This window comes from Diceros bicornis, chromosome 2 (assembly GCF_020826845.1).
Source record: "Diceros bicornis minor isolate mBicDic1 chromosome 2, mDicBic1.mat.cur, whole genome shotgun sequence".
In the NCBI taxonomy this organism is placed as follows: domain Eukaryota; kingdom Metazoa; phylum Chordata; class Mammalia; order Perissodactyla; family Rhinocerotidae; genus Diceros; species Diceros bicornis.
In genome coordinates, this window is record NC_080741.1 from 51,371,339 (window position 1) to 51,396,998 (window position 25,660).

Sequence of the window (25,660 nt, forward strand, 5' to 3'; positions counted from 1 at the left end):
ATTTACTTGTCCATTGTTGGTCCTGCCTACCACCAGATGGCCCTCCAAGGCGTCAGGACCATGGCTACCTATGTCATTCACTGATGCTTCTGGGTGGCTGGCTCAGAGGCAGTACTCAATAAAGGTAGGTGGAAATGGATGATTTTATTTACAGAAGTGAAGGTCAACTTGGAGACAGTATAGACTAGTCTGCTGGTCTAGCCCTCATGCACCAGGCAGGGCTTAGCAGGAGACAGTAGCCACAGTGGTGAGCCAGGTCCAGCCCCCACCAGCCTCACTTCCAGCAGATGATGATGTTCGGATCATTTTCCAGCCGTTCATCCAGCTCATGGTAGCTCATGCCTGGGTGGGGTGGTGGAAGTGAGGTCAGCAACCTTGGTTTGGCCACCCTGCCCTGACCCCACCTTAGCTATCCTGTTTGCCTCTACCTGTCTTGCAGCAGATCTCATCATAGCTGTGGCAGCCTGTGTAAAGCCGGGCAGGGTGGCTCCGCTCCTCCCGAGACACCCGCACAGGATACTTCTGTAATCGCCGGATGAGGTTCTTCATAAGCCCGAACTGGATCAGCTTCCTGGGGTGGGGGTCGAGGGAGAGAGAGGTGATGCCCCAGCCAGGTCTCCTTCCAGCCAGGCCAACTCTTTTCTGCAGTCTCCCCTCCAACTTTGTCTCAGTGACCAGACTGGCCTCCAAACCTATCACCTCCAGGAAGCCTGTCTGGACTAGCAGTGCCACATGATGCTGCTCACTGAGAATCTCCTGCTTCCTCTCTGACCCAGGGCTCCGGGGAGACGTAGAGAGTGTACCTGCCCAGTGGCAAACCCGTCATGCCCCAGGGAATCCCCCTCTGACCGTTCATCAACACGTTGCAGCTGCTGGGGGTGGCGGCCAATGAGGTCTCTCACAGTAGTGCCAGGGCTCAGGCTGCAGTACAGCTGGAACACATCTCGGAGACTGGCCCTCTTGTGCCCTGTAGGCACCAGGGGTCAGCTTTCCAGGTGGCCCTGCCCTCCCTGATGTGGCCTCCCCCAGAGCCCACCACTACCTTGCTTGGTCACATAAGATAGACACGCCTCCTGCAGGGACTTGTCATCTACCAAGTCTTGGACCTTGGGTGTCGGGCAGTACACATTGGAGTACTGAAGGGTAGCAGAAGGCACAGCAGCAAGAGTGAGGGGCTTGGAAGTCTGACACAACTCCAGTCTGGCCCAGCCACATGATTCACTCTCCACTTAACCAGACCCCAGACTCACCTACCTGGAGGATGGAGACCAGTGTCACAACACCATAGTACCTGGAGGAGATAGTTGTGCTCAGCTTCTGAGGGCCATGCCTTCCCAGCGCCCACACTCAGGGCCCCTGGGCTATTCCCTGGCTGGCGACCCTCTTCTGGATGTGACTGTTGCCCCACTCACAGCAGGTTCTGGATGGCAATGCGCACCAGGTTGAGCTCCACATCTGCCTCAGCCGAGATCTTCTGGACGTGGCGGAAACCATCAATGTAGGGCAGGATCTAGGCAGGGCAGGGTCAGTAGGGGTGGGATGAGGCCAGGGCTGTGGCCAGCCCCAGGTGATGATACCCAGGGTGGGGGTGGGGGGCTAGCACACCTGTTGTGTGGTGAGGTCCCACTGTGAGTTGAAGAAATCCCCCTTGTCCTTGGTAAAGACAGGCACATCATACTCCTGGGCCACAGGAGGGTCAGGCCGCTGCTCAATCACCTTCAAGTGGATGGTGTTGGACTCATCTGCAGGAGGCCCCACCCATATCCTCAGTGACATCTTTTCCAAGAGGCCTTCAATTACCATCCAGTGCTGCCAGCAACCCTTGAGGCAGGCAGGTGGTAGGGCCAATCTTCCCCTTTTATTGAGCAAGAGATTGAGGTCCAGAAAGGGGAAGGAATATGCCCAAGGAGGAGAGTTGGAGAGCTCTGCTGGCCGCCCCAGCCCCAGCCCCAACATTCACTGGACCCTGGCCATCATCAGCCCAGCTCATGGCTATGTCCTGGCCACCAATTTGTTCATAAGTCTTGTGCTTGGCTGGGTTCACCTTCCCTTGCCACTTTCCCATCCCTCCTCTACTCCTCTGCTATCCTTGCAGAGGCTGGGCCATACCGATGGGCAGAGTGCACCGGCCTGAGGCATTTAGCTCCTCCAGCAGGATGGTCATGATGGGCACCAACTTCTGCTTGCTCTCCTCCGTGGACACGAAGCTGCTCTCTAGCTGGACAGAGGATGGACAGCATGGTGGGCACACATCAAGACCCCTGGCTGGCATCCTGTCCTGGAAGGTTCCCTGGTCTGGAGGGCTTTAGAGACATGGGAACACCTTCCCCAACTCTGCTTGCCTATCCACCCAAGCCCACTGTGTTGCAGACCTCCAGTGTGGTCAGGTAGCCAGCCAGCTTTTTGACAATGGGCTCAAGGGCGCAGGTCTTGGCCTGGGCGTCACACACGAAGCCTAGGTTGAAGAGCAGGGCATTGCGGCTATACTTCTTGTGCTCGATGCACACGGGGCAGCCGATCAGTTTTTTCTCCATAGCTGTGCTGGATGGGGGAAACAGGTGGGAACAGAGTCAGGCTCCTCCCACCCCCAAACCTGTCCACTCCTTCTGGGGACCTCCTCCACCCCCCCAGCTAGGGTCTCACACAGTGATGAGCTTGTTCTGCAGCTCTGGTTTGGTGATGATGTACACCTGGACTGTGTCAAACAGCTCCCGGGAGATGAAGTCCTCAGGGACCTGGGGAGGGGAGCGGCAAGAGATCCCTTAGTGGACCTTGGGATTAGGCAGAGTACACAAGGTGAGTCCCAAAGCCTAAGCCCTCTTCTCCAGCGTTTCTCCTCTCTCTCATCCACCCAGGCTACTACTTCTTTGTGTTTCCAAACACACACAGTTTTCACCTGCCTTCTTGCTTTTGCATATGCTGTTCCTTCTACCTGGCACACTGACCTAAATTCCTATGCATCCAGGGATACTGACCACCCACATCCACCTCTCATGGGAACTGGCACCTCCCCTGGGCCTCCACAGTCCGATTTCCCACAGTCACTGCCATGTGATGGTTGTCTGCCCCGGCACACCGGGAGCCGGGGACCTGGGTCTGACTATCTTCTTGGTTCACGATTCTCCGAGAATGAAGGAGTGGCGTGCCCGCGTGCAGCACGGGGATCCACCGACTTGAGGCAGCCGACTTAGCTCCCGATAGCGTCCCTCTCCCTTTCTCCCCAGCCCTGCGAGCCCGGATGGCACCTGATAGGTGATCTTGGGTCCCAGTGTGGGGTGGAACTCGCTGAAGAATATGCATTCGATGCGGCAGCCGCTGCCCATGGCGCTAGCGGGGCCCAGGTCCTCTCCGACCCCTGGGAACACCTGTCAGAAACAGCCCCGAGGTCTGGGCCGCCGGGTCACCCACGCCTGCGCATTCTCACACCCGTGTAGCCGTCCGCTCAACAGCGCCTGCGCAGAGCGATTCACAGGTTGGGGCGGGGGGAGCTCGTACCAGGATGTCCGGGTGGGTAGACGTCGCACCCGGAAGTGAAGCGGCTCCGCGACGGAGCGGCGGCGCGCGCGGCAGGGCCCTGAGTATCCCGTTTTCTCGAGAGGAAACCACTGCATCGGGTCGGCGCTGCGGGTGAGACAGGCGAAGCCCTATCGTGTAGGGGCAGCATGCTAGCGGCATGTGGGGAGGCAGTGCGTGCAGCGATTCAGGCTGTAATGCGGCGACAGCTGGGAACTACAATCACCGTAGTGCTTCACGCCGTTCCAGCTGGCGCTTCCGCCCGGCGACGGCGTGGTGCACACTGGGATTTGTAGTGTGATACATGGCCTTGCGTATCCTACCTGGAAGGTGGGCCAATGATCAGTGCCAGTTCAGACGCGGGTACACGCTGAAAGGACGCCGGTCTTCAGGCATTCCTGGTGCCTGTCTTTGTACTGTTCCTTCCCATCTTAACTTCTTGGAAGAGGGTGGCATTCCTACTCTGTAACCCTTGCTCCAGTGAGAGGAGTGCACATTGGGCACCTGAGACCCTTGCCCACTCTACTATGCTTTCAGGTTACAGCCACCGGCGTGGTTGACCATGGCCCTTTCTATGGAGACCGAGTCGCACATCTACCGAGCTCTGCGCACTGCCTCTGGGGCTGCTGCCCACCTTGTGGCTCTGGGCTTCACCATCTTTGTGGCTGTGCTTGCCAGGCCTGGCTCCAGTAAGTAGAATTCATAGTTGACATCTGGGAAGGAAAGTGCCACTTTTCTTAGGGAGCAGGGACAATAGAAAGCTTTGGGCCTGACTCCTGGGAACAGGCCTTGCTGGCTGAGGGACATGCTATGCTGGAGGGATAAGGTGGAGTAGATGGGCGTGGGGGCTCTGCCAGCTTGGCCAGTCCCCATGGAGTACTTGGTTTCTGTTCCCGTCTTGGTGCTCCACTTGGCTGCGTCTCGTGAAGTGCTGGGGAAAGGAAGAAGGACTACCAGAGGCGTGGCAAAGCATGGCCTCTGATTCAGGGAGGGACCAGGAGGATAGGTATAGGGTCAGCTTATTGCAGCAAGAGGGGGCTCACATTTTGGCAGCACTTCCTTGGGCAATGGGCTGCCCGTTTTCCTCAGCCTGTGGGGATTGGTGTGGCTGGGTTATTCTTGCCTCAGCCTCACAAGGCCTCCTCTTCTCATTCTAGGTCTGTTCTCCTGGCACCCCGTGCTTATGTCTCTGGCTGTAAGTAGTGCGCCTGGCCAGCTCTTAGGGGTGGGAGGTAGCATAGGTATGGGTGGTGGCCCTGGCGGCCTCTGAATCCTTATGGACACTTAATATCTATTTGGAGAGATGGGATATGGGGTTGGAGCAGTTGCATGCTCCAACTCTTGCCCATGGCCTATGTCCCAGACTTGAACCAGAATATTCAAGCTCCAGGGCAAATGGGTGGGGTTTGTCTAAGAACAAAATGAGGCTTCACCCACTTACAGGCAGGAAGCTTAGAAAATGCATTTGGGTGTATCCCTTTTCACCTCAATTTATAGTGATGCATCTAATTTTCTCTGAAACTGTGCACCCCTGTGGCCAGTTCTTGCTGAGAAATTGTATCCAGCCCCGTGTCAGGGAAACAGAGCTTGTGAATCATTTATAACTACTACGTCTCAAACCTTGTTTTGCTGGGTAACATAGCAGAGGTGACATTTCAGAATAGCACCTAGGAAGAAGTGTGGAGAGGTGCCTCTCGCTGGTTACTCAGGGTCCCAGATGGAGTTCTCTACTCTTGCCTCACCAAACGGATAGTCTCAGTGGGGAGAGAATGAAGGGGAATCTGCTCAGATTGACTGGCAGCTTGCAAGGTTATCTAAAGCTCTCTTCTGGGCAATACCCTCACTTAGTTTCCTATCCCTGTCTCCCCAGTTCTCTTTCCTGATGACTGAGGCACTGCTGGTGTTCTCTCCTGAGAGTTCGCTGCTGCACTCCCTCTCACGGAAGGGCCGAGCACGCTGCCACTGGGTACTGCAGCTGTTGGCCCTGCTGTGTGCACTGCTGGGCCTGGGCCTTGTTATCCTCCACAAGGAACAGCTTGGCAAAGCCCACCTGGCTACATGGCATGGGCGAGCAGGGCTGCTAGCTGTGCTGTGGGCAGGGCTGCAGTGCTCAGGTGGGGTGGGGCTGCTCTACCCCAAACTGCTGCCCCGATGGCCCCTGGCCAAGCTCAAGCTGTACCATGCCACTTCTGGGCTAGTGGGCTACCTTCTGGGTAGTGCCAGCCTCTTGTTTGGCATGTGCTCACTCTGGTTCACTGCCACAGTTACCAGTGGGGTCTGGTACCTGGCTGTGCTATGCCCTGTCATTACCAGCTTGGTCATCATGAACCAGGTGAGCAATGCCTACCTGTACCGCAAAAGGATCCAGCCGTGAGCTCTTCAAAGCCTAGGGGAAGCCTGGATTTCCCCTCAGTGTAGGAGCTGGGGCTGGGACCTTCTGGACTTGCTCAGCTGACTAGGTCACAGGTAGCCCTCAGGCACTGGGGCAGTCAGGGATAGGAGTCCTGTGTGTGACATTTTTGCTTGCTCCTCACACTGGAGTGCCTCCCCTTTCCTTCTCTATGATCCCAGAGGAGCATATGGATCATGTGACTGGATGAAGCTGGAGATGCAAGACTGCCTCCCCAGCAGCTCAACTCATATTTGTACTGGTATGTCCAGAAATTACAGGAGAGAAAAAAAATAAAAAATGACTGAAAAGACTGGATGGGAAGAATAGCCTGGAGTTGGGGGTAGTTCCTGCTAATGCCGTCAGCATGAAGAAATAGGCAGCTGGGCAAGATGGGGACTCCTGTCCTTGGCTGCTCACTGAGGGGCTAAAGCTCTCCCAGCACACAAGCCCCCAGGATCTGGCTGCTTTGTGTCCACGCCACCCAGGGCCTTAGCAGGCCCTAGGGCTGTAGCTGTGAATGGTACAGCTGTGTCCTTTCACTCTCCCAGCTGCTCACTGTGCTGGAGTCTCACCACCTGTCTGTGGTGGTTAGATCTGGATAATGACAGGATGGGAGCCAGGGATGGGTTGTCTCCATAGGTGTCACGCACTGAGCACTGTCTTGGAGGTGAGCCATGGATAAGAACAACAACTTATGATAGAGGCCCTCAAGCGTCAGATCTTCTGGGCAGGGCCTCCCTGACTGGGCATTGGAGGGAGAGAGAAAACGACTAAGGGTCTGAGGTGATGGCTCTGGGAAGGTTGCTTGACAGTGGACATGTGGTGGTGGAGGGAGGGGGACTGGGGGCAGTGGGCTTCTTATCCAGCTGGAGTTGAGATGGGGACTGAGCCCTTGAACCTAAAGTTCCTGTCTAACTTTGCACTTGAATATGATGAAGGGGCTGCACAAGATGGTCTGACAGAGCCCAGAAGCCAGACCTCAAAGAACTGCTTTATTGATACTGTGAGCCTGGGCTCGGCTGCCCACTCAAGTGGTCCTGTAGAAAACACCTGGGAGCTGTGGCTGTTCTGGCCCAGAAGCAGCCATGGCCACAGCAGAGGGAATCAGGAATCTTGACGTGAACATAGTCTTTCTGGGGGTGGGCCGGGAACTGCAGCCCTGCACTGGCTGGACCCCCAGAATGTTTTTGGCAAATCCTTGCCTTGGGTCAGGGCTCTCGGCAACCAATTTCAGGCATGAGGGCTGGCCCAGGAGCTGTGGCACCAGTGTCCCTGCAGCCACTTGCTTGGGGCTGCCTGCTGAGGTAGTTTTACCTCAGATGGCCTAGGCTGGCAGATGCCTCAGAGGCCCCATGCCTGGCACAGTGGTTGTCTGGAGTTGGAACCATGTAGCAAGAGTCTTGGGTAGTGTTGGCGAGAAACAGCAGAAGGCTGTGGAAACCCTAGCAGGCCTTCTTTCCTCCCCTCAGAGCAGTCAGTGCCCTGGAGTAGCTGAGAGGGTGTCAAGGAGGGCTTAGGAGAGAAGGTGCTACACTCAAGGTGATCTGGAATTACAGCTTTGGGGGAGCGGCCTCAAAGGTGATCAGGCTGGATTCTGGGGCAGCCCCCTTCCCTGGGAGTGTGGGGGCCTTGTCTGAGGGCAGGGGGCTGTCCACCTTGGCCCCAGCCTCCTCTTCATCGTCATCCATGCTTGGCCAGACGAACTGGTCCTCTACTCTCTTCAGCCGCTCATTGAGGGCCTTCAGGGCCAGTTGCCTAGGGCCAGAGAAAAGATGACAGGTCACTCTGGGTTTGGACTTGGTTCATGCCCTGCATTGTTCCCCCATGAAGCTGATTCCCCTTACCACTCAGACTCCTATGTTTCCCTTCCCACGCAGGTCCCAGGGCTCCCCAGGGATTGGATTAGGGCCCACTCTGCCATCACAATGAGGGCCAAAGGCTATAGAGCCTTCCCTCCATAGCTGGAGCACCTTCAGGCTGAGAAGGCTGGCTGGGTGTCTGCCAGACTGCCCACCAGGCCAGCCCCAGGAATGGTTCTGAGGGTGGTGCCCAAGGGTGGGCAGCCCTGGTGCCCCAGGGCAGACAGGTGGAAGAGCAAGTCCCTGGACATGTGAGTTTCTGCCTGGGCACTGAAATCACAGCCAAGGAGAGGATTATTATTTCCTCTCTCCTTGTTAGGGATGCCTTGAGCCTCCTGGCAAGGGTCTGTGGGGAAGGCTGGAACTCAGGCACCTGCCTTGGCTCTCAGCCTGGAAAGCAGGGCCAACTTGGGTCAGCCCACCCCTCCTAACTGACTCTAATATTCTTATTAGAAGAATCCCCAAAGCCACCAGAAGAATCCCCAAAGCCACCAGGCCCTGTGTTACAGCAGGGACACACTGAGCCCTTGCAGGAAGAGAGGAAGGAGAAACAGGCCGTATGGCTGGGGTACAGGCCAGAGACTACTGGTTCCACTGGGTAGACCCTTAGAGACCCTACTCTGGGGGGAGGTGGGAAAGTGCACTAGAAGACGGTATATACATGCACCTGGGACCCTGGCCCACCAGCAGGTGGAATGCCCATGTTGCCAGGTAACACTTCCAGCAGTAGCCACTGTGGACCTCTGATGCCTCAATCTCTCTGTCACTAGTGTGGGGGACAGCCTGTATAGCTTTCCAGGTTCCAGGAGAGAACCAAAATCTCTACCATGCCAGGGAACATGACAGGAGAGGCAACAAGGACATGGGCACAGAAAGCCCCAGCACACTTCCACCTTGTTCTCCAGCCTGGCACATGGCAAGTTGGCACAGACAGAATAGTCCTTCCCTGCTGCTACCCAGGCTCCCATCCTGGAGATTCCCTTGTCAATCCTGTCTAAAGCCTGCCAAGGCAGAGAGGCAGTGGTGTGCTAATCACTTCCTCACAAGGGTCAAAGACAGGAAACCCTGCCTCCCACTACTAGTAGCCCTTTGGGTCTGGGAGTGGCATGCAACCAGATGTCAAACTGGTTGGGGGAGTAACCCCCACCCCTCAGTAAGCTAACAACCACAAGGCTATGCCAAGAAACCACCTCCTGATACCTTGCTTCTCCATCCTGCCTCCACCTGTCCATTTTCTTGGCCCTGGGCAGAGGTTTTTTGGAATGTTCAGCCAATCCTAACAATCCAAAACTGCTCACTGGAGGAAGGCCACCACTGTGGCCTGGCTCCACCTGAACAGCTCTAGGAGCAGCTCAGTTCCTACCAGTCCCAGCCCTCCTGGCCCCATCTCTTCCACCAGATAAGGTTAAGACAGACCTTAGTCTTTAGGATTCATCAACCATAGAGACACAAACTGTAGGTCCCAGAATTACACCCTACAGCATGCTGTGTATACTTTTCAACACCCACCACCTTGGACCACAGTAATCTGTGGCCCTTCCCCAGCTGGAAACTCCTTCAAGGATGTGTCCTACACTCAACTCCACAGCTCCAGGGGAGAGTAAGCACAGGGATAACTCTTCAGCTGAATTCATAAAGCTGCCTTGCCAAGAACCCATTTCACAGGTGAGCAAAAGCAGAAGACTAACAAATGCAGAAAATAGGAACAAAGCCTGCTCCCGATTTTACTCAAGTAATTGCCTCAAAAAAACTCAAGAATAATGTTGGAAACGGAGCTGTGGCCACTCTGGTGAGTCCAAAGACCTGGAGAGCAGGGGCAGTAAGAGCTGGATTATAAAAGATCTGTCCCATCCTGGCCAACGTGTGTCCAGTGAATAATTCAGCCAGGACTCCTGATGGTGCAGATGGCTTAGTTTACAGATAATGAAAATGTCATCTCCACTCCCTGGTGTGGTCAGCAGGCTCCCTCGGTGGGTCACGTGGCCTGTCCCCTGGGTTTGGTGACACATTTCTGCTGGAGGAGCAGGGGTAAATCTAGTAATACCCCAAGCCTACCTCTCGATAAGGGGCAAAGAAGCACAGCACCTGAATTAAGGCCCAGGAAGAGGACATGGTTCAGCATTTGGAAACTGGGGTGGCCTAGACTGCCTCTTAAGGATCCCAGATTTCCTTCTCCTTCTCTCCTTCAGCGGGGAAAAAGGACCAGCAAGCTGTTTCTGGCTTCCACAGGCCCAGTATCTAGGATTCTGAGACATGGCCAAGGTTACGTGTACCTGGCTTTCTATTAGCCCCTCACACAGCACCAAAAGAAACTAGGCATTTCTTGAGACTTGTTAAGTGGCCTGAGTGGTGAGTAAAGCAACTTTCACCCCCAAATGTTGGAAAGCACCTACTGGAGCCCAGGCACCTAAACGCTGAGTTCCTCAAGGCTGACCAGCTGGATCTTACCTCTTTCTCAATCTGCCCCAACACCTGACCCTAGGCTGCCCGCATACATACAACAGGCACCTCAACAGATGGAACATGACTAAATCAATCAGTACTCTCCTAGCTCAACAAAGTTCCAGAAGATTCCACAGTACCTTCTCCGCTCTGCATCTTGAGGGTCTGTGCCTGGGAGGCTGATGGTGATGGAGGATGGGGCACCCACATCATAGCGCTTCACTGTCTTGTGGCATATCTTTACCTTCACCAGGAGGCTGTGCACCAAGTTCGCCAACAGCCCCACCAGAGGCTGCAGGATCTCAGGGAAGAAGGTGGCGAAAGCAAAGTGGTCGGCCATATCCCCTCGGCCTCGGCTATGGCGCTGGTAGAAGCGAAGATACACCCAGCTGGAGAGCAGCCCAAAGCCATAGGAGGCCAGAGCCGGGCTCTGGAGCAGCATGGCTAGCCGCAGCAGCAACAGCAGCCCCAAAAGCAGCATGGGCACCACGCTGACACGCACCTGGGGCACTCGCAGGACCACACAGTCCCCCATGGTTTGCTTGAGTGCCACCAGGACACCACCTAGGAAGCCCAAGGCGCCGTGGATGCGGATAGTGAAAAGGTAGTCCAAATTGAAGGAAGCCATGTAGGTGAGGAGGTAGGCAAATGCCCCCAATAAGCCCACACACACGTTCACCACTGAGAAAAAGATGAGCAGCTCTAAGGCCCCCCAGAGGGGCTCCAGTAAACGTCCAGCCACCACGACTGTGGCCAGGCTGATGGCCACATCCCACACGTGCTGTTCCATCAGCCCATGGGTGGCCAGGGTCCAGATCCAGAAGTTGGGCGGAAAGAGGTAGCCTGGGGTGACCGCCAGGCAGTCCGTGTCCACGGCGAAAGACAGCAAATAGAGGAATAGTACCGCCACGCACAGGGCCTTCACTACCACGCTGGCGCTGGCCAGGATGGCCCCCAAGTGCTGGCGGGCGCCCGGCAGGGCGCGCTGCATCTTCCTGGCGGGTGTCGGCCTGAGGGAAGGGTCTAGAGGGGTAGGGGCCTCCCCGGGGCCTCGTCCCAGTCCGGCCCCGACGGGAGGCCCGGGCCCGGCCTAGTCACTGGCCTATGGCCCCGGTGAAGGCTCCACTTCCGGCCGGGTCGGCTCTGGTCCCAAAGGGCTGAGCCGGGCCTGGTCGCGGGGCCGGGGCCTAGGCCCCTCGCCGGGGACCTGAAGGAAGGCCCTGGGCGGCTTCGGCACACCTGCCTGCCCTGCCGACCCCAGGACAGGCCGACCAGTCTGGTGTTGATCTCAGAGCTTGGCCTACTCCATCCACTACGGTCCGCGCCGGACTGGAGCCTAGTTCTGGGCTCGAGTCAAGCCTGGTCACCTCCGGGCAGCCTCGGTCTTGGCTTCGACCGTACCTCCTCCCTTCACAGGCTCCAACAAACAGCAGAGCTGCGCCTGCGCGCCCCGGGCGGCGGCGGGATACCCTCTGAGTGTTGGTCTTCCGGTACCGTAGCATGCTGGGACACGGCGTCCTCCGCCGAAGCCGGAAGACGAGCGGCAATCAGGAGTCCGGGTAGAACCACAAATCCCAGAAGGCTGTGCGCGTGGGCCGTTCCTGTTGGTGGTGAGGGGAGAGTGTGCTTGGGAGTTGTAGTTCTCTGGAACGTTTCCGCCAGGAGTTGGGAGGAGGGTGAACAACCATCGCTAATCTCGGGAAAGCGGCGGGGACCGGCGGCGGCAGAACTGCAGGCCACACACTTGCTGAATTCCCCGGGAACCGCGGCTCTGTTTGTGCATGTACATCCGAGTGGGTGTGTCCTCGTGGGCAGGTGTGTGGGTAAGAATGTTGAATAGTCTTGGTGTGCGTACCAGTTTGCGTGAACTCCTGGAACTTCCGCGATCTGGTGTGTATGCTAACCCAGGTTGTATGGGGTGTGTGTGTGGGCCTGACCCAGGTTGGAATTCTTGTTCTGCCATTTGGCGGCTGTGTGAAATTGGCCAAGTTCCTGAACTTCATTGAAACTCAGTTTCATGGAAATGATGACAGGATCTACCGTGAGGGTACAAGGGAACTGGGTGTAAAATGCCAGTCCACCCTGGGTGCTCAGGCTGCCCTTGTTACAAGTGAGTGTGTTGCCCAGGCTGCCTTTGTTACAAGTGAGGTGAAGCTGCGACTCGAACTCAGGTATCCTGTCCCCAAAGGAGAAAGGCTGGGCTGCTCTCAGTGACTCTCCTCTCCTTACTTGGCCCCAAGGAAGAGAGATCTCCTCACAAACTTGGGCTAGGCTGGCCCTGGGCCCCCACTTCACTGCAACAGTGGCTTCCAGCAGGTTGTGTCCTGTGCAAACTGATTTTTTTGTATATATATATTTTAAATGTGCATATAATTGACATAATTATATGACAAAGTACATTTATAAAGTGCAGAATCCTTTCCTTTTAGCCACTAATCTCAGTACAACTGCTGATGTGTGCATAGCCGTCCAGGTTACAAGGTGTTGACACCTTTTATCTTTGTCTGGGGTCTGAGTTCCCACTGGATGCCACCCCAGGCTAGAGTTGCCAGATTTAGCAAATTAAAATACAGAGTGCTCAAATTTGAATTTCAGATAAACAACGAATAATTTTTTAGTATAAGCACATTTTTTTAGTATAGTTATGTGTCATGCAATATTGGAAACATACTAAAAATTATTTGTTGTTTATCTGAAAATTTCAAATTTGACTGGATGTTCTGTATTTTATCTGGCAACACTACCCCACCACCTCCAGTACTGTTGTGGGGCATCTCAGCTGTCTGAGGGGTTGCTAGTTAGGCGTTGCTCTATGGCCAACCCCTGCAGAGGAGTGAGGAAAAGTGTCTTCACTAAGGCCTGGAATGCCCTCCTTCATTTAGTTAGCATCTAAGTCCCCCCCAGCCACAGGCCATCTCTTCTCTGAAACCTTTGCTGATTTCTTACCCTTCCCATCTGGGGAAAAAGGATTTCTCCTCTCTAAGTCTCAGTTTGCTCATCTGTAGTATGGGGATAAACTAGTACCCAACTCTAAGGTTGTGGTGAGGACTCAGCTGCCGGGCGAGTGTCAGCAGCACTGGGAAACCTCTGCACTGGTGGTTATAAGTCTTTCCCCTTGAAAAGAACTCGAAGGTTACATGAACTAGGGTTGACTATTAAGAGTTTGGATTAAAATGAACACAGGCATAGGGCAGGCCGGAGGGAGGCCCGAGGGGGTTCTCAGAAACTGACTCAGCTTTGGGTTCCAGTGTGAGCAGCAGTGGCCACAGAGAGCACCAGGCCTCCAGCTTCCCTTGGGCTAGGAAGGAGCAGTGTTTTTTTTTTTTTAATAATTTTATTTATTTATTTTTTTCCCCCAAAGCCCCAGTAGATAGTTCTATGTCATAGCTGCACATCCCTCCAGTTGCTGTATGTGGGACGCGGCCTCAGCATGGCCGGAGAAGTGGTGCGTCGGTGCGCCCCCAGGATCCGAACCTGGGCCGCCAGCAGCAGAGCACGCGCACTTAACCGCCAAGCCACGGGGCTGGCCCAGGAGCAGTGGTTTTGCTTGTGGGTGGGCCAGACCCTGGCCTCCTCTGGACAACAGCACTGGGCCCTCAAGCACCTGGTCCTAGACTTGGGCCAGGTACTCACTCTTCACTCCAGGTGGAGGCCCTGCCGGCTAGGCCTGTGTGGTCTGAGTCCGTGGTTGGACACCTGCCTAAACCCGCCTCTCATCTCTGTCTTCTTTCCTCCACCGTCCTTGCCTTGAGTCTCTGGGAGGCCTTTTTTTTAAGGACATTTTTTCCCAGAGGCTTTTGAAAAGATGATATGAGACAAAGGATGTCAAGGATCTGGCACTTAGGGGGCCTGGGAAGCGTCATGCCCTCCACCCACTAGGGACCTGGATTGCTATGGCCTTCGCTCCCAGCTGAGTGGTAGGTGGGACTCTGAGATCATGGTCACCTGTCTTCAGGTTACCCAGTCCTCACCCCGGGGCAGACAGAGTGGATGGGAACCATTTGAAGTGAAAATATGAACGTTATTTAATAACTGATCTTCTGTAATAAACCATTTGAAAATATTTTACAAGGAGTCACACATGATATTTTACAAAGTTTCTTGACTTTTTTGTCACTGTTGTTTTTCTGACTTGTCTGTACAAAATAGAACCACCACCAAAAAATAGAGCAGAGAAGAGGAAATGGCCCCCCAGTCCCCCATAGATCCCCCAAGCTGGAGGTGAGGGGGCAGCCAGGTTGGGTGGGTGATGAGAAGGATAAGACCCGGCTGGGGGTTGGACAACTACTTAATGGGGATTGTTTTGTCTGTTTTTCTGTTTTTTAAACTTAAAATATATATTTTTCTGTGTATGTTTGATTCTTTTATTTTTATATTCTCCATTGAGCACCTGACTACACTACAGTTACACACACGCCCCCGCAAGACATGGCTGGCATCTAGGCTGGGTGTACAGCATGGGCGCCCACCCTGGCACCAGCAGCGGGCATGGACCATACACACACACTGAGAAAGCGACAAGCAACATGACATTAATTAACAGAGTCATTAATTAATGCATCACCCTCCCCCCTCCTCCCAGTCCATCTGAGCCCCATGGCCACATCTCCCTGCCCTCAGTTCCCCACTTGCCCCCAGGCTGGGATGCCTTTGAGGGAAATGACCAGAATGAATGGTGTGAAGAGATGTGCCCAGGCCCAGCCTCTGTGTGTGCACAGAGTGTGTAATATGTGTGTATGTGTGTGCCAGTGTATGTTCAGCAGGGAGCAACAGTTTTGCCTCCTGGGGACAAGGAGTGTGTGTGTGAGTGGGAAACAGACGGGGAGCGGGCACAGGCCTGAGTGTGTAAGGGCCAGATTGAGGGTGGGATGGCCCAGCCAGGAGTGATCAAGTCACCCCTGCTAAGGCAAAGAGCAATGTGCGGTGAGGGTTCCTCTGCCGAGGGGTGTAGGCAGTGGCATGTGGTCCCACTGGGGGCCTGACACTAGTGAGAAATGGTTACAATGAGCACCTGGCGGGGTGAGGGGCATTTAGGGGACACTGGTGGCTAGGGTGAGATACAGGGGTCTTCACCCTCTGCCCCAGCATTTGGCACTGTTTGACATTCAGCTTTAGAGACGGAGGACAGGCTGGGCTGCAGGTCAGATCAGAGGCAGGCGGAGCGCAGGAGATGGAGTGTGCACATTCCAACCCTCCCACCAGTCCCTCGCCCTTTGTAAGGCTTTATGAGCCCCCACCCCCACCCCACCCCACCCCACAGTGTGTGTGTGTGTGTTTGTGTATGTGTGTGTGTCCTCCAGGGTATGTCTAATGTGAGTCCAGTTTCTAACCTCAGGGCTCCAGATGTGTATAGGGTTGTGTCTGAGCCAGTGTCACTGTCACTGCCCTGACACCTGCAGGGCTTGGGGTGGGGGAGGTGGCTGTAGGCCTGAGAGGGACAGGAGCCCATTGGGGGGCTGCCCCAGGACCTCTCTCCTGCCAGGATTGAAGCTGGGATGCACAGGCCTCAAACTACCCATCTCTTAACTTCCTCCATTACTCCCAGGGAATCTAGATTTGGTCCTGGGTGGGGCAGAAGGTCCAGGTCCGAGGAGTCCAGCTGGGGCAGGGCCTAAGTCTCCCACACAAAGGGAGCCTCCGGGTAGGGCGGGTAGTGGAGACCTGGTTTGGCACCAGTACTGTGGCCTCCCTGTCCCAGCCCTCGGGGATGGGTAAGTCCAGTGAGAATGAGGGGTCTGAGAACACTTTGACAGGTCAGCAGCGAGATGTGGCTTGGGGGCCAAAGACCTGCGGCGCCCTCCTTTGGGACCCTCCATTCTAAGGTGCAGACTCTCGGGGCCTGGTGCGCTCAGGTCTTTCAGTGAGGGAGGGGGCGAGGCTCTAAGGCAGGGAGTGTGGGGCGGGAGAGCCGGGGAGAGGAGGGGAGGCCTTGGGGGCGCTCAGAGGCCACGCGAGGCGTGGGCGTGGACTTGAGGCTGCGGCCGGGGAGGCAGGCCCAGGAGGAGCAGTAGCTGTAAGGAGACCAGGACGCCCAGCGACGGCGGGAAGGAGGCTCCGCGGCCGCAGTCTGAGGTATCTTCCTGCAAGAAGAGAGGAGCCGGTCGGCCTGGGACAGGGGTGGGCGCAGGGCCGCGCTAACCCTGGGGAGGGGAGCGGGATGTCAAATCCGTCGTCCCCCTCCTCACCGTCGCGTTGTAGTCGAAGCAGATGTGCGGGCCTCTCCGGTATCGCGGTCTCTGCACCAGTTCACACTGCTCCGGGCCGTCCGCTGGGCATGGGTGGGTAGTCAAGGAGGCGGCGTCGGCACTGAAGGCGCGCACGGGGCGGGAGGGGGCGCGGGCGGCGGGGAGCGGCGGGGGCAGGATACAGTGTGTCTCTTTCTGCAGCAGCCGGCCTGCCTCACACTGGCTGCACAGCGGCTTCTCGGCCACCACGAAGAGAAGGTTGGTGTTGGTCAGTCTCTGCGCGTGGAATAGCCTGGACGCGGCACAGAGGGCGGGGGTTGAGATTCGCCCCTCCCCTCCGTCCCTGCCCCGCCCCCTGCAGACTCGGCCCCGCCTCCGGCCGCATCCTCTCGGCAAGCCCCGCCCCGTGGGCCCCGCCCTCAGCCCCACCCTGCCCCTCCGGTCCGCTCCCCGCAGGCACCTGGAGCAGTTTCCGCAGTCGATGATGGCATTGTAGGAGGTGTTCACCGAACCGAAGTAGTACTGGGTCTGTTTCATGACGCAGCTGCTCTCGCGCGCCTCGGGGTTGCCCTCGGCCTCCGTGGGGTCTGCGAGGGCCCAGAGCGCCTCAGCCCCACCATATACCCTGGCATGGTCCTGGGCCTCAGCCTCGCCCAGCTGTAAGCCCTGCCCTCCCCTTGAGGTCGGTCTTTGCTTAGATTGCGGAGCGGGGGTTGAGGAGGTACCTACCTGCCTGGAACCAGCTGTGGTAGATGAGGCCATAGAGAAGCTGCTGGAACAAGGACCTGCAGGGTATGGGTCACCAAAGGGAGTGGTCAGCAGAGGCCAGTACCTTGCTCCACTTCTCTTGAGCCCTCCTGGCCAGGGAGCACCCTCCCTTCTGCCCTCCCCTCTAGGACTCACCAGGCAGCAGCCGAGGTCCACCAGGCCAAGTTAAGGAAGTCTGCAATGGTGGGCTGCAGTGGAGAGAGGGGTGTGGGCTGCCACTGCTGCCCCTGGACCTGGGTCACCCTCAGCTCTCTCATCAGAGGTGGAGGGTCATTTGTGGAGAGGTCTCCCAGCACCGCCCCCCCCCATCTGCAGGCCAGGCATGGCTGGGGCTCACCACAAAGATGCCCCGGGGTGCGGCACCCAGATTGCCCTGGGGTTGGGGGGCACAGGCTGCTTGATAGTCATAGGACTCCTTGCGGGTGTAGAAGGAATTATTGTAGAGTGCCATCATCAGATTGGCATCCACCTCACTGAAGAACCTGCCCACCTGGGGATGCCGGGAGGGAGTGGTAGTTACAGGGCTGGCAGTGCCATGTCCCCAGAAGGCTCAAACCCAGACCCCCTCCTTCTACCCTCTTCCTGACTCTCACCTGGTCCCACTGATGGTTCTGGTTTGATAGCACCAGGAATCCCCCATCATCAATGAGGACACAGAGCAGGTCCTGAGAGGTGGGGAAGGGGGAAGAAGATGGGGAGGGGTTTGGGCCCAGACCCTGGCAGTCCAGTGGTTGAGTGGAGGGGGCACCATTCCCCCCAGTTCTGGTAAAGCTGTGAAGTCAGGGTGGGATGTTGAGATCCACAGGCCAAGGGATGGGCTAGGAGTTGCAGTCGAGACTAAGACATCTGGGAGTGGGGTGAGCTAGGGTTCAGGGCACACATACCTCATTGTTAACCTCACAGTCCATCTCACAGTGGCTGCTGGGGCCACACTGCTGGGCAGAGAGCAAGGAGTGTAAGGTGCCTACCAGTTTTCTCCCTCTTATCACCCTTCATATATCTGGGTCCCCAGGCCACCTGCAACAGCCCCTGCCTCCCCATAGGCACCAGAGCCACTCTGAATGGGAGGATTAGTAGGGGTTCCTAGGGACTCCAGAATGGGTACTGCTGAGCTTACTGTCCCCACCTCTGCCCAAGTACCTTCTGAGGCTGGTCCTGATGGGTACGGTTGCTGGCTAGCACCTTGAACTTCTCAGCCCAGGCCTCTAGGTCCAGCTTAACGCCCACCACTATGAGGGATAGCAAGGGGCCATCAATGCCTGCCTGGGCAGCACTCTGCCCATTGTCTCTTTCCCCGCCTCTGCCCTGAGCATTCACCTGCGGGCCTCAGTGTGCGTCCACCCAGGCTGAGCTCCACAGCTGTGCTGACGAGGATGCCCACTGTGTCATTCTCCAGCTCCAGTGGCCTTAACAGGGCTGGGGGTGGGGTGGGGCGGAGCAGTCAGGAGTTGGGGCTGGTGGCCACACTGACCACTCTATGCTGGGCCCTGCAGACCCAGGAGCCCAAGCCAAGGCTGACCCTAGCCTAAGCACCCAGCACCCAGCACAGTGTTTGGCACAGCCTAGCTTTCTCTTCTCATCTGCCTCAGTCTCAGCCAGCCTCGTGTTTGAGGGGCCTTAGAGAGCAGAGCCTAGCCCTGGCTGAGTAGACAGAGAAGCTTACCATCCTGGTGTGGGGGCTTGAAGACATAGCCGTGGTTATCCAGGCTGCGGCGGTAGAAGCTGGCATTGAAGGGCTCAGGATTCTCTGTCCAGTCCTCAGCTGCCCTGGTCACCCAAGACAGGCAGAGGTTGCTGGAAGGGATGGCTTGTGGGGGACAGTGGTCTCAGCAGGTGCAAAGAGGTCTCTAGGCAGCAGGAAAGAAAGAGGGTCCTAGGCAGGGACAGGGTGTCAGGTAGTGGGGTAGGTCACTTACTTGTTGGGGAATACACGAGTGATGCCGCCGTCAGTGGCGGCAAACACGGCCAGAAGGCTGTACCTGGGGGCAGCAGGAAGGTGGGGTCACAGGCCTGCCTTCTGCAGGGCAGGGCCAGGGCCTCTGGGCCCATCCCAGCCTCCTGCCCCCACAGGCTGGGGCATGCCTACGTGTTGAGATCCTGGTCCCGCCACACGCGTTCTACCAGCTGCTGCGTGATTCCTGTGTCCAAGATCAGGTTGTGCAGAAGGAAGTTGTTGCCTGGAATGGGAGGGTAGGGGTGGAGGGGGCATCTTCATGCAGCTCCCAGCCCACTCTTCCCCCTACCCCCAAGGCTCCAACAGCAGCCTTCCCCATGATCTGGCCCAGGCCTTGCCCTTGGCTTGGCCCTGCATATTTCCACACCTGCCTGGTCTCTGGGTTCCTCTGGGCTGCCCGCATGCTGCCTGGGCACTGCCCAGACCCGGCTGCCCCACCAGGCACTCACACTGCTTGGAGTCTGGAGTCACTTTCTCCATGAGCTCAATGAAGTTTTTCAGGAACTCGGTGTTGTTGTCTGAGGCATTCAGATCCTTGCAATACTCTCTAGGGGTGGGGAGGGGCAAGAAGAGTGGGCTTGGGGGGCTGGACAGGGCAGTGGGGTTGAGGCTTCCCAACAGGCCTGCTTGGCCATTTGCTGAGAAGCCCAGGCCTCGGGGAGAGACGTGTATTCTTACAGGCTGCAGCCACTAGGTGCCTGGCAGGCTCTGAGGTCTGAGGAGGGGCAGAGCTGACATGGGAATGAGAGTCTGCTTCCTCCACCCTGGTTCTCCCTCCAGGGCATGGCCCTGCAGAGCCTCCCACCTCTCCTGTGTAGCTGGACCCAGATGGTACACCTGGGAGGCTCCAGGAATTGCCTCACGGCCGGCTCATCCACCTGCATGCTGTAGCGGTCCCATGGGCACCAGGTGGGCGGAGCAGCAGCACAGGCTTAGTCAGCCTAAGTCTAAGACCTCATCCTGCTGCTTCCTGGCTGTGCACCTTTGGACAACTCACTCAAGCTCCCTTAGCCTCAGTTTTTTTCATCATACCACAGAGGGTGTCAGGAAGTCAGTGAGAACACATGGGTCCTCAGACTGGCTGGTCCCTCTGCCTAGAATGCTCTGCCCCCAGAGGTGGACAGGCCAAATCCCTCACCTTCTCAAAGCCCTCGCTGGGCTCAGGCTCTGGGTCCAGAGAACATGGGGGCTGTGGGGCGTGGGGAGGCCTACATGGAGCTCTGCTCTCCAGGAATTCTTGGTGAGCAGTCCTTCTACCCTGGTAGATGGAGCTCTGTCTCCTGCCCAATCCCTCATTCACACCCCTGCCACCAGAGACCTCACAGCTGGCCCGTATGGCAGCAACTTTGTGGGAATTTTTTAAATGCGCTGCTTGCCCAGGTTGTGCGAGGGCCCACAGCTTGGTGAGGGGTCTCAGGGGACTGGGTCTCAGCCCTTACTTGCTCCCTGGCCCCCGAGGCCTTTGTACAGTGCACAGCACGCACTTCTGTGGGTGGAGGTCACACCTGATACACCCAGAGAGACACCCACACAGCTGTGCTTGAGATACAAGTCACCTGCAGCCCCTACTCCCCACAATATGTACATTTACATTTTTGAGTTACTTTATTCACTCAGCCAACACATATTTATCGAGCTCTCTCGAGCCAAAGATACAAAGGTGACAAAAACGAATACAGTCCCTGCTCTTAGAAAGCTCCATCAGGGTCATGTGGGCCACATAGGCCTTTTCACACATTTCCACAGTCACGAGTGCACACAGCCCACCCCACATTTACACTCAGACTCGTACAAATGTACACAATGACTCACAAATACAAACACGTCTACAGCGAGTCACAGAGAAATTTGTGGGTGCATGCACGCACGTGCACACACAGAGGTTAGGTGTGTCCAGAGCCCCTGTGTGGTGCCTGAGACTGCCCATGGGTCTCTGTCAGCTGCACCCACCTGCCCTCATCCAAAGCCAAGGTTACAGGAGGGCTTTATCACCCGGGGGCCTGCTGGCCTCCTCAGAGGTGGTACAACAGGCGGAGGGTGTGCACACGAGGATGTGTGTGTGCATGCTGAGCACGCACTCAAGGGATGGTCCAGGCCCAGGCCTGCGCTGGGCCCTGACCCCTCGCTTGTCAGAGCAGCTCCTCAGAGCCCCCATCCCCTCTTTCCCCCCGCCCCATCCTTAGTGAGCCACCACACCTAGAGTTGGCACTGCCAACAGGGGCTCTGGCTAGCTCGGTTCCCAGACCCACACAAACACTGACTGACACAGGACAAGGATGCAGTGAGCGGTGGGGAGGGCACCACAAACCAGAGCAGCAGCTGCCCAGTGAGGGGCATACTGCAGACAGCCAGCCCACGGCAAAAAGGGCTCCTTCCTCGTTGCCTGGGAGGGCACGGAAGGTCAGCAGAGTCCAGAGCCCTCCCGCCTCAGGCCTGGTGGGAGCCAGAGCTGTGGGCAGCTGGCCACTGCTGCCTGGTGTGGCTACATGGCCTGGGTATGCACACAGCTGCACACACAAGGCTATGCATGGGGGAGGGTGGGGCGACACTGCACAGGACACAGAAACACAGAGCTCCAGGCAGGAGGGCAGGAGGCGGGGCCAAGGCGGTCGGGGTTGGGGGGACACCTCAGCAAGGCCACACGCAAGCTACCTGGGAGCAATGAAAACATGTCCTTCAGACTCAAAGCTGCTGGGGAGCAGGAACTCAAAATCTGCAACAGAAACGGGGGGTTATCTGGCGGGGGCAGAGGAGGTGGGAGGCCAGGGGGCTCAGAGATGATGGGGCTGGAGGGACAGGGAACAGGGTGGCTTGAGGGAAGGAGAGACACCAGCAAAGAGGGAACCCGCCACTTCCATGTTCAAGTTCCAGCCAGAGAGAAGGGATGGGCGGGGAGGGGTGGAGGGCCTGTGGAGACTACGGCATCGCAGGAGGAGGGCAGTTATAGCCAATATGTTGCCCGGGCCTGGTCCTCTGTCTGCAGTGAGTCCCTTGGCGTGGCTGTATATGCTTCCATACGGCTGTATAGCACATATACACGGACACACACACACACATATATATACACACACTGCTATATATATGCATGGTCTAGGGGAGGCGCCAGTCTCACTCTTATCACATCCGTAATGAAAAAACCACATGCTGAGCTTCCTTCGCCTCCAAAGAGACTTTGAGGAAGGGAATTGGCTTTTGGCTGCGGATTTTTATCTCTTTCTTTGCTGCAGCTGTTTGCATTTTGGTAGGTTTTGCTTTTGTTCTGTGTCAGGCATCAACATGGCCAAACCGAGGGGGTTTCTCATGGGCATGGACAGTCCAACCAGAGACAGTGTGGGCAGCTGGGGGTGGGCTGCAGTGCATTGTGGGAGTCCAGCAGTCCTCCCTAGGGTAGGAGGCTGGCTGAGGGGAGATTCTCGAGGTGCCTAGGAATGTTCCCACACTGTGGGAGGAGAGTCTGGGAGCTGGGAGGGGACAGGAGCACTGCTTGAACCTGCACACTTGCCCTTTTGGGTTGGGGGCGTGAGAGCAGGTGGGGAAGAAGGGCTGGGTCTTCACCCTTCCTAGGATCTGTCTGGGCTCAGAGCAGCCAGGGAGGAATGCTTGGGCTCCACAAAAGGTGTGGGGTGCTGTTGAGGGATCCACCAACTAGGCCTGTGCATGTGTGAGAGTGAGCACGTATGCATGAGTGTGTATGTGCATGTGAAAGCATGCGTATGTGAGTATGTTTGCATGAGTGTGTATGTGTGAGCATGTGTGCATGTGTGCAAGTGTCTCTGTGTGGGTTTGTGAGTGATGTGGCCACATCATTGGGATGTGGCCATAGAGGGTCTTCTGTGGCCTCTTCCTACCCAGCTGGACCGGCCACCTTGCTGGTCTGTGTCCAGGAGGCATCCCTCTGCTCTCAGCCTGTTGCACTCTGGGCAGTCCACCTTCCCATCCTTTACCCAGATTCCAACCTCTCTGTCACCCCAAGGCTTTTATTTTTGTAGAAGAGGAGTCCTCCTTGTTCCAAAATACTCCCACAATGCACTGCAAGATTCTGGGGGGGGGACATGGGGTGCCTGGAGGGGCTGGGCAGTCACTGGTTGGACTGTTGCTTTCTGATAGGACTGTGAGGCAGGGTTTGGACACAAGCCGACAGGGAAGGAGGGGAAGAGGAGGAGGAGGAGAAAGAAAAAGGAGGTGGGGAGAAGGAAGGGAGACTATGCTGTGGTCGTCAATGTTACCATGGCCCTGCATTTCTGGGGTCACTGGGAGGCCTGTGGGAGGAGAAGAGAAGGCAACTCAAGCCAGTGGGAGTAGGGCCAGTCCCCACCCCCACCCAGGCTAGTGGGGGCAGCTGTATCCCCTTTATTAGACTAGGCTGGGCAGGGCCCCTAGGGCTTCCTGGGGAGCCCATGCCTCCCGGCCATGGGGACTGGGGACAAGACATCTTCTTATGGCTCTCCATGCCCCATCTGCCCAGGCGTTCCCTGGGAGGGGCATCTCTGTGCACCAGTGGCAGAGACCCTTGTGTGCTGTACTCTCTCACTCCCCTTGTTCTCTGCCAGGGTCTGTGAGTTCACTACCTACCTTTCCCAGAAGTCTCTGGCTTGGGTACCTCTGAGTGCCAGAGCCTTTTTCTTCACACCCAGCCTGACTCCCTCCAAGCTCTTTTGCTGGCCCTTGGGGTTGACAGGTCCCCTTTTGTTCTTCGCCAGGCCCCTGGTCCCTGAGTCTGCTTTTATTTCCCAGGGGAACACCTTCTCCATACCTGACCACCCTCCCCAAGAGCAGCAAGCACCCCAGGATAGGGCTGGGCCAGTGGGCCTTAGCAGTTTCTGGGAGTACGGGGGCAGCAGGGGACAGGGGCTTTAGCACCTAGGCCAGTGCCCAGCATGGTCTGGTCTGCCTTGCTCTCCCAGTGGCCTGGCTGTGGCCCTATCCTGCCCCTGCACCAGGATCAGGGTTTGAGGCTTCCAAAGCCTTCTGTCTCTCCTTGGGAGGGCTGCCAGCTTCTGGAGCCACTGCCAGAGATCAGAGGAGGGAGAACGATCCCAGAGGAAACCTCGTGTGGCTGGCCCTTTCCAATAAGCCTCATGTAAGCCCTTCTGAGGACTGATCTACTGCTGCATCTCAGGCCCCCTGCCCTGCTGGGTGGGAGGTGGTAGAGAGGCGTCTACTCCTGTCCCCACTGTTGAGTTGTCTTGGAGAGATAGAGAAGGTGGTGGGGAGAGGGGGGCAGGGGCCTGCCCAGAGGGAGCAAGGAGGATGAGGATGTGGCCTGAGCTCTCAGAACACGCCAGAGACCACCCTGCAGGCAGGGCCAGGGAAAGGGCTGCTGGCTTTAATGGGGTTTAGGGTCAGAGGAAAGGCAAGAACTAGAGGAGCCAAGGGGATGCTGGGGGGGCCCTGGAGAGCAGGGGTTTGGCTGGTCCTGGGCAGGGAGGGGGGCAAGCAGGGGCGTGAGGGCGGGTGGGGTGAGGAGAGGAGAGTGCACTGGTTCTGAATATACTTGCCCTTCAGTTTGCTGATTGGCACTGGGACAGTCCACCAAGAGAGAAAGCGAGGAAAACAGAAACAACACAAACACAAAAACAAACGAAAAGGGGGAGGGGAAGGGGAGGGGCACAAACAATATTTTATTCAATGGCTGTTTGAATGAAAATATTGTGTCTCATCATCATACCGAAAGGAAACTTCTTGCAAAAAAACGACATGCGAGAGAAAGAGAGAGCGAGAAAACTCAAAGGAGATGAGCCCCAGCCAGCCAGGCAGGTAGGGGGTGCCCAGTGGGGCCAGAGCCCGGCCTCCCTCCCAGTGACCTCAGTGGGGGCAGGCCCTGCGGGAGGCCCTGGTGAGGGGGACGTGCAGGGTTGAGCCACAAGCAGAGGAGGGGGAGAGGGAGGGAAGGAGAGAGGGAAGGCAAGAGAGGGAGAGAGGGAGAGAGCGGGTGGGAGAGGGAAATGGAGGGAGTCAGCAGAAGGGAGAGAGAAGAGAGGGAGGGAGACAGAGAGGGTGCTGTACATGGAGGAAAAAGAGAAGGAGGGAGAGAGGGAAAGAGTGAGAGAGGGGGGAAGAGGGGGAGAAAGGAAAGAGGGGGGAAAGAAGGGCAAAGAGAGTAAGGGAGGAGTCAGGGTGGGAGGGAGGTGACAGAGGCCCAAGATGAGGGAGGAGGTGAGGAGGAAATGAGGGAGGAAGAGTGAGGGTGGACAGAAGGGGAGAGGACCTTGTGGGGTGGTCCCATGGGGAAGAGAGCTGCGCAGGGAGCAGGGGCAAGGAGAGATGAGGGGAGGGGGTGTCTTCCAAGAATGCAGCCCCCAGGGGTGTGCGGGGGAGGCAGGCTAAGGATGGAAGACACGAAGTAGGAGAAACCAAAAACAACCTCAACGGAAATCATGAGAGAATGGTTTGGAACCAAATCTGAGAAAAGGCGAGCATGCAGATTTCCACAGACTTTCCTATGGCCGGTGCCCCAGCCTGCGGGTGCCTGGGGGGTGGACAGACTGGGCAGGAGGGGCCGCCTTGCCGCAAATGGCTGGCTATGCTGCCTGGGGCCGGCCAGGGT

At 56.9% G+C, this 25,660-nt stretch overlaps 4 protein-coding genes across 9 annotated transcripts in view; 1 reads left to right on the forward strand and 3 right to left on the reverse strand.

Annotated features, from left to right (window-relative positions):
• Positions 1-97: 97 nt before the first annotated feature.
• NPRL2 (NPR2 like, GATOR1 complex subunit) lies at positions 98-4,103 on the reverse strand. The gene is made up of 11 exons (XM_058559424.1): positions 3,246-4,103; positions 2,644-2,735; positions 2,373-2,541; positions 2,110-2,218; positions 1,606-1,742; positions 1,413-1,510; positions 1,255-1,291; positions 1,043-1,136; positions 850-967; positions 429-571; positions 98-342 (listed from the first exon to the last, which is right to left on the reverse strand). Exons 1-11 carry the CDS (start codon positions 3,321-3,323, stop codon positions 275-277), a joined length of 1,143 nt encoding a protein of 380 aa, XP_058415407.1. The 5' UTR covers positions 3,324-4,103; the 3' UTR covers positions 98-274.
• On the forward strand, positions 3,512-6,231 carry LOC131416849 (transmembrane reductase CYB561D2). 2 transcript variants are annotated; one of them, XM_058559563.1, is made up of 4 exons: positions 3,512-3,627; positions 4,051-4,202; positions 4,671-4,708; positions 5,384-6,231. In XM_058559563.1, exons 2-4 carry the CDS (start codon positions 4,076-4,078, stop codon positions 5,885-5,887), a joined length of 669 nt encoding a protein of 222 aa, XP_058415546.1. In that variant the 5' UTR covers positions 3,512-3,627; positions 4,051-4,075; the 3' UTR covers positions 5,888-6,231. The 2 variants fall into 2 exon arrangements, with proteins under 2 accessions (XP_058415546.1, XP_058415555.1); XM_058559572.1 differs by having other exon boundaries at positions 3,560-3,627; positions 4,058-4,202.
• Positions 6,232-6,876: 645 nt separating this feature from the next.
• On the reverse strand, positions 6,877-11,622 carry TMEM115 (transmembrane protein 115). 2 transcript variants are annotated; one of them, XM_058559473.1, is made up of 3 exons: positions 10,347-11,622; positions 9,820-10,002; positions 7,627-7,660 (listed from the first exon to the last, which is right to left on the reverse strand). In XM_058559473.1, exons 1-2 carry the CDS (start codon positions 11,195-11,197, stop codon positions 9,855-9,857), a joined length of 999 nt encoding a protein of 332 aa, XP_058415456.1. In that variant the 5' UTR covers positions 11,198-11,622; the 3' UTR covers positions 7,627-7,660; positions 9,820-9,854. The 2 variants fall into 2 exon arrangements, with proteins under 2 accessions (XP_058415452.1, XP_058415456.1); XM_058559469.1 differs by lacking the exon at positions 9,820-10,002 and having other exon boundaries at positions 6,877-7,660; positions 10,347-11,616.
• A 3,838-nt stretch (positions 11,623-15,460) lies between these two features.
• CACNA2D2 (calcium voltage-gated channel auxiliary subunit alpha2delta 2) overlaps positions 15,461-25,660 on the reverse strand; it is a 141,701-nt gene continuing 131,501 nt past the window's right edge. Inside the window, exons 23-38 of one of the 4 annotated variants that reach the window (XM_058559186.1) lie at positions 21,766-21,826; positions 19,563-19,660; positions 19,246-19,336; positions 19,076-19,138; positions 18,823-18,926; positions 18,477-18,575; positions 18,300-18,388; positions 18,044-18,091; positions 17,753-17,824; positions 17,497-17,649; positions 17,295-17,347; positions 17,121-17,176; positions 16,852-16,978; positions 16,574-16,683; positions 16,392-16,474; positions 15,461-16,286 (exon numbers count right to left, since the gene is read on the reverse strand). In XM_058559186.1, coding sequence (XP_058415169.1) covers positions 16,146-16,286; positions 16,392-16,474; positions 16,574-16,683; positions 16,852-16,978; positions 17,121-17,176; positions 17,295-17,347; positions 17,497-17,649; positions 17,753-17,824; positions 18,044-18,091; positions 18,300-18,388; positions 18,477-18,575; positions 18,823-18,926; positions 19,076-19,138; positions 19,246-19,336; positions 19,563-19,660; positions 21,766-21,826 — 1,448 coding nt within the window. In that variant the 3' untranslated portion in view covers positions 15,461-16,145. Of the gene's footprint in view, positions 16,287-16,391; positions 16,684-16,851; positions 16,979-17,120; positions 17,177-17,294; positions 17,348-17,496; positions 17,650-17,752; positions 17,825-18,043; positions 18,095-18,299; positions 18,389-18,476; positions 18,576-18,822; positions 18,927-19,075; positions 19,139-19,245; positions 19,337-19,562; positions 19,661-21,765; positions 21,827-25,660 lie in introns of all 4 variants that reach the window. The other 3 variants (XM_058559185.1, XM_058559177.1, XM_058559166.1) reach the window with 3 other exon arrangements.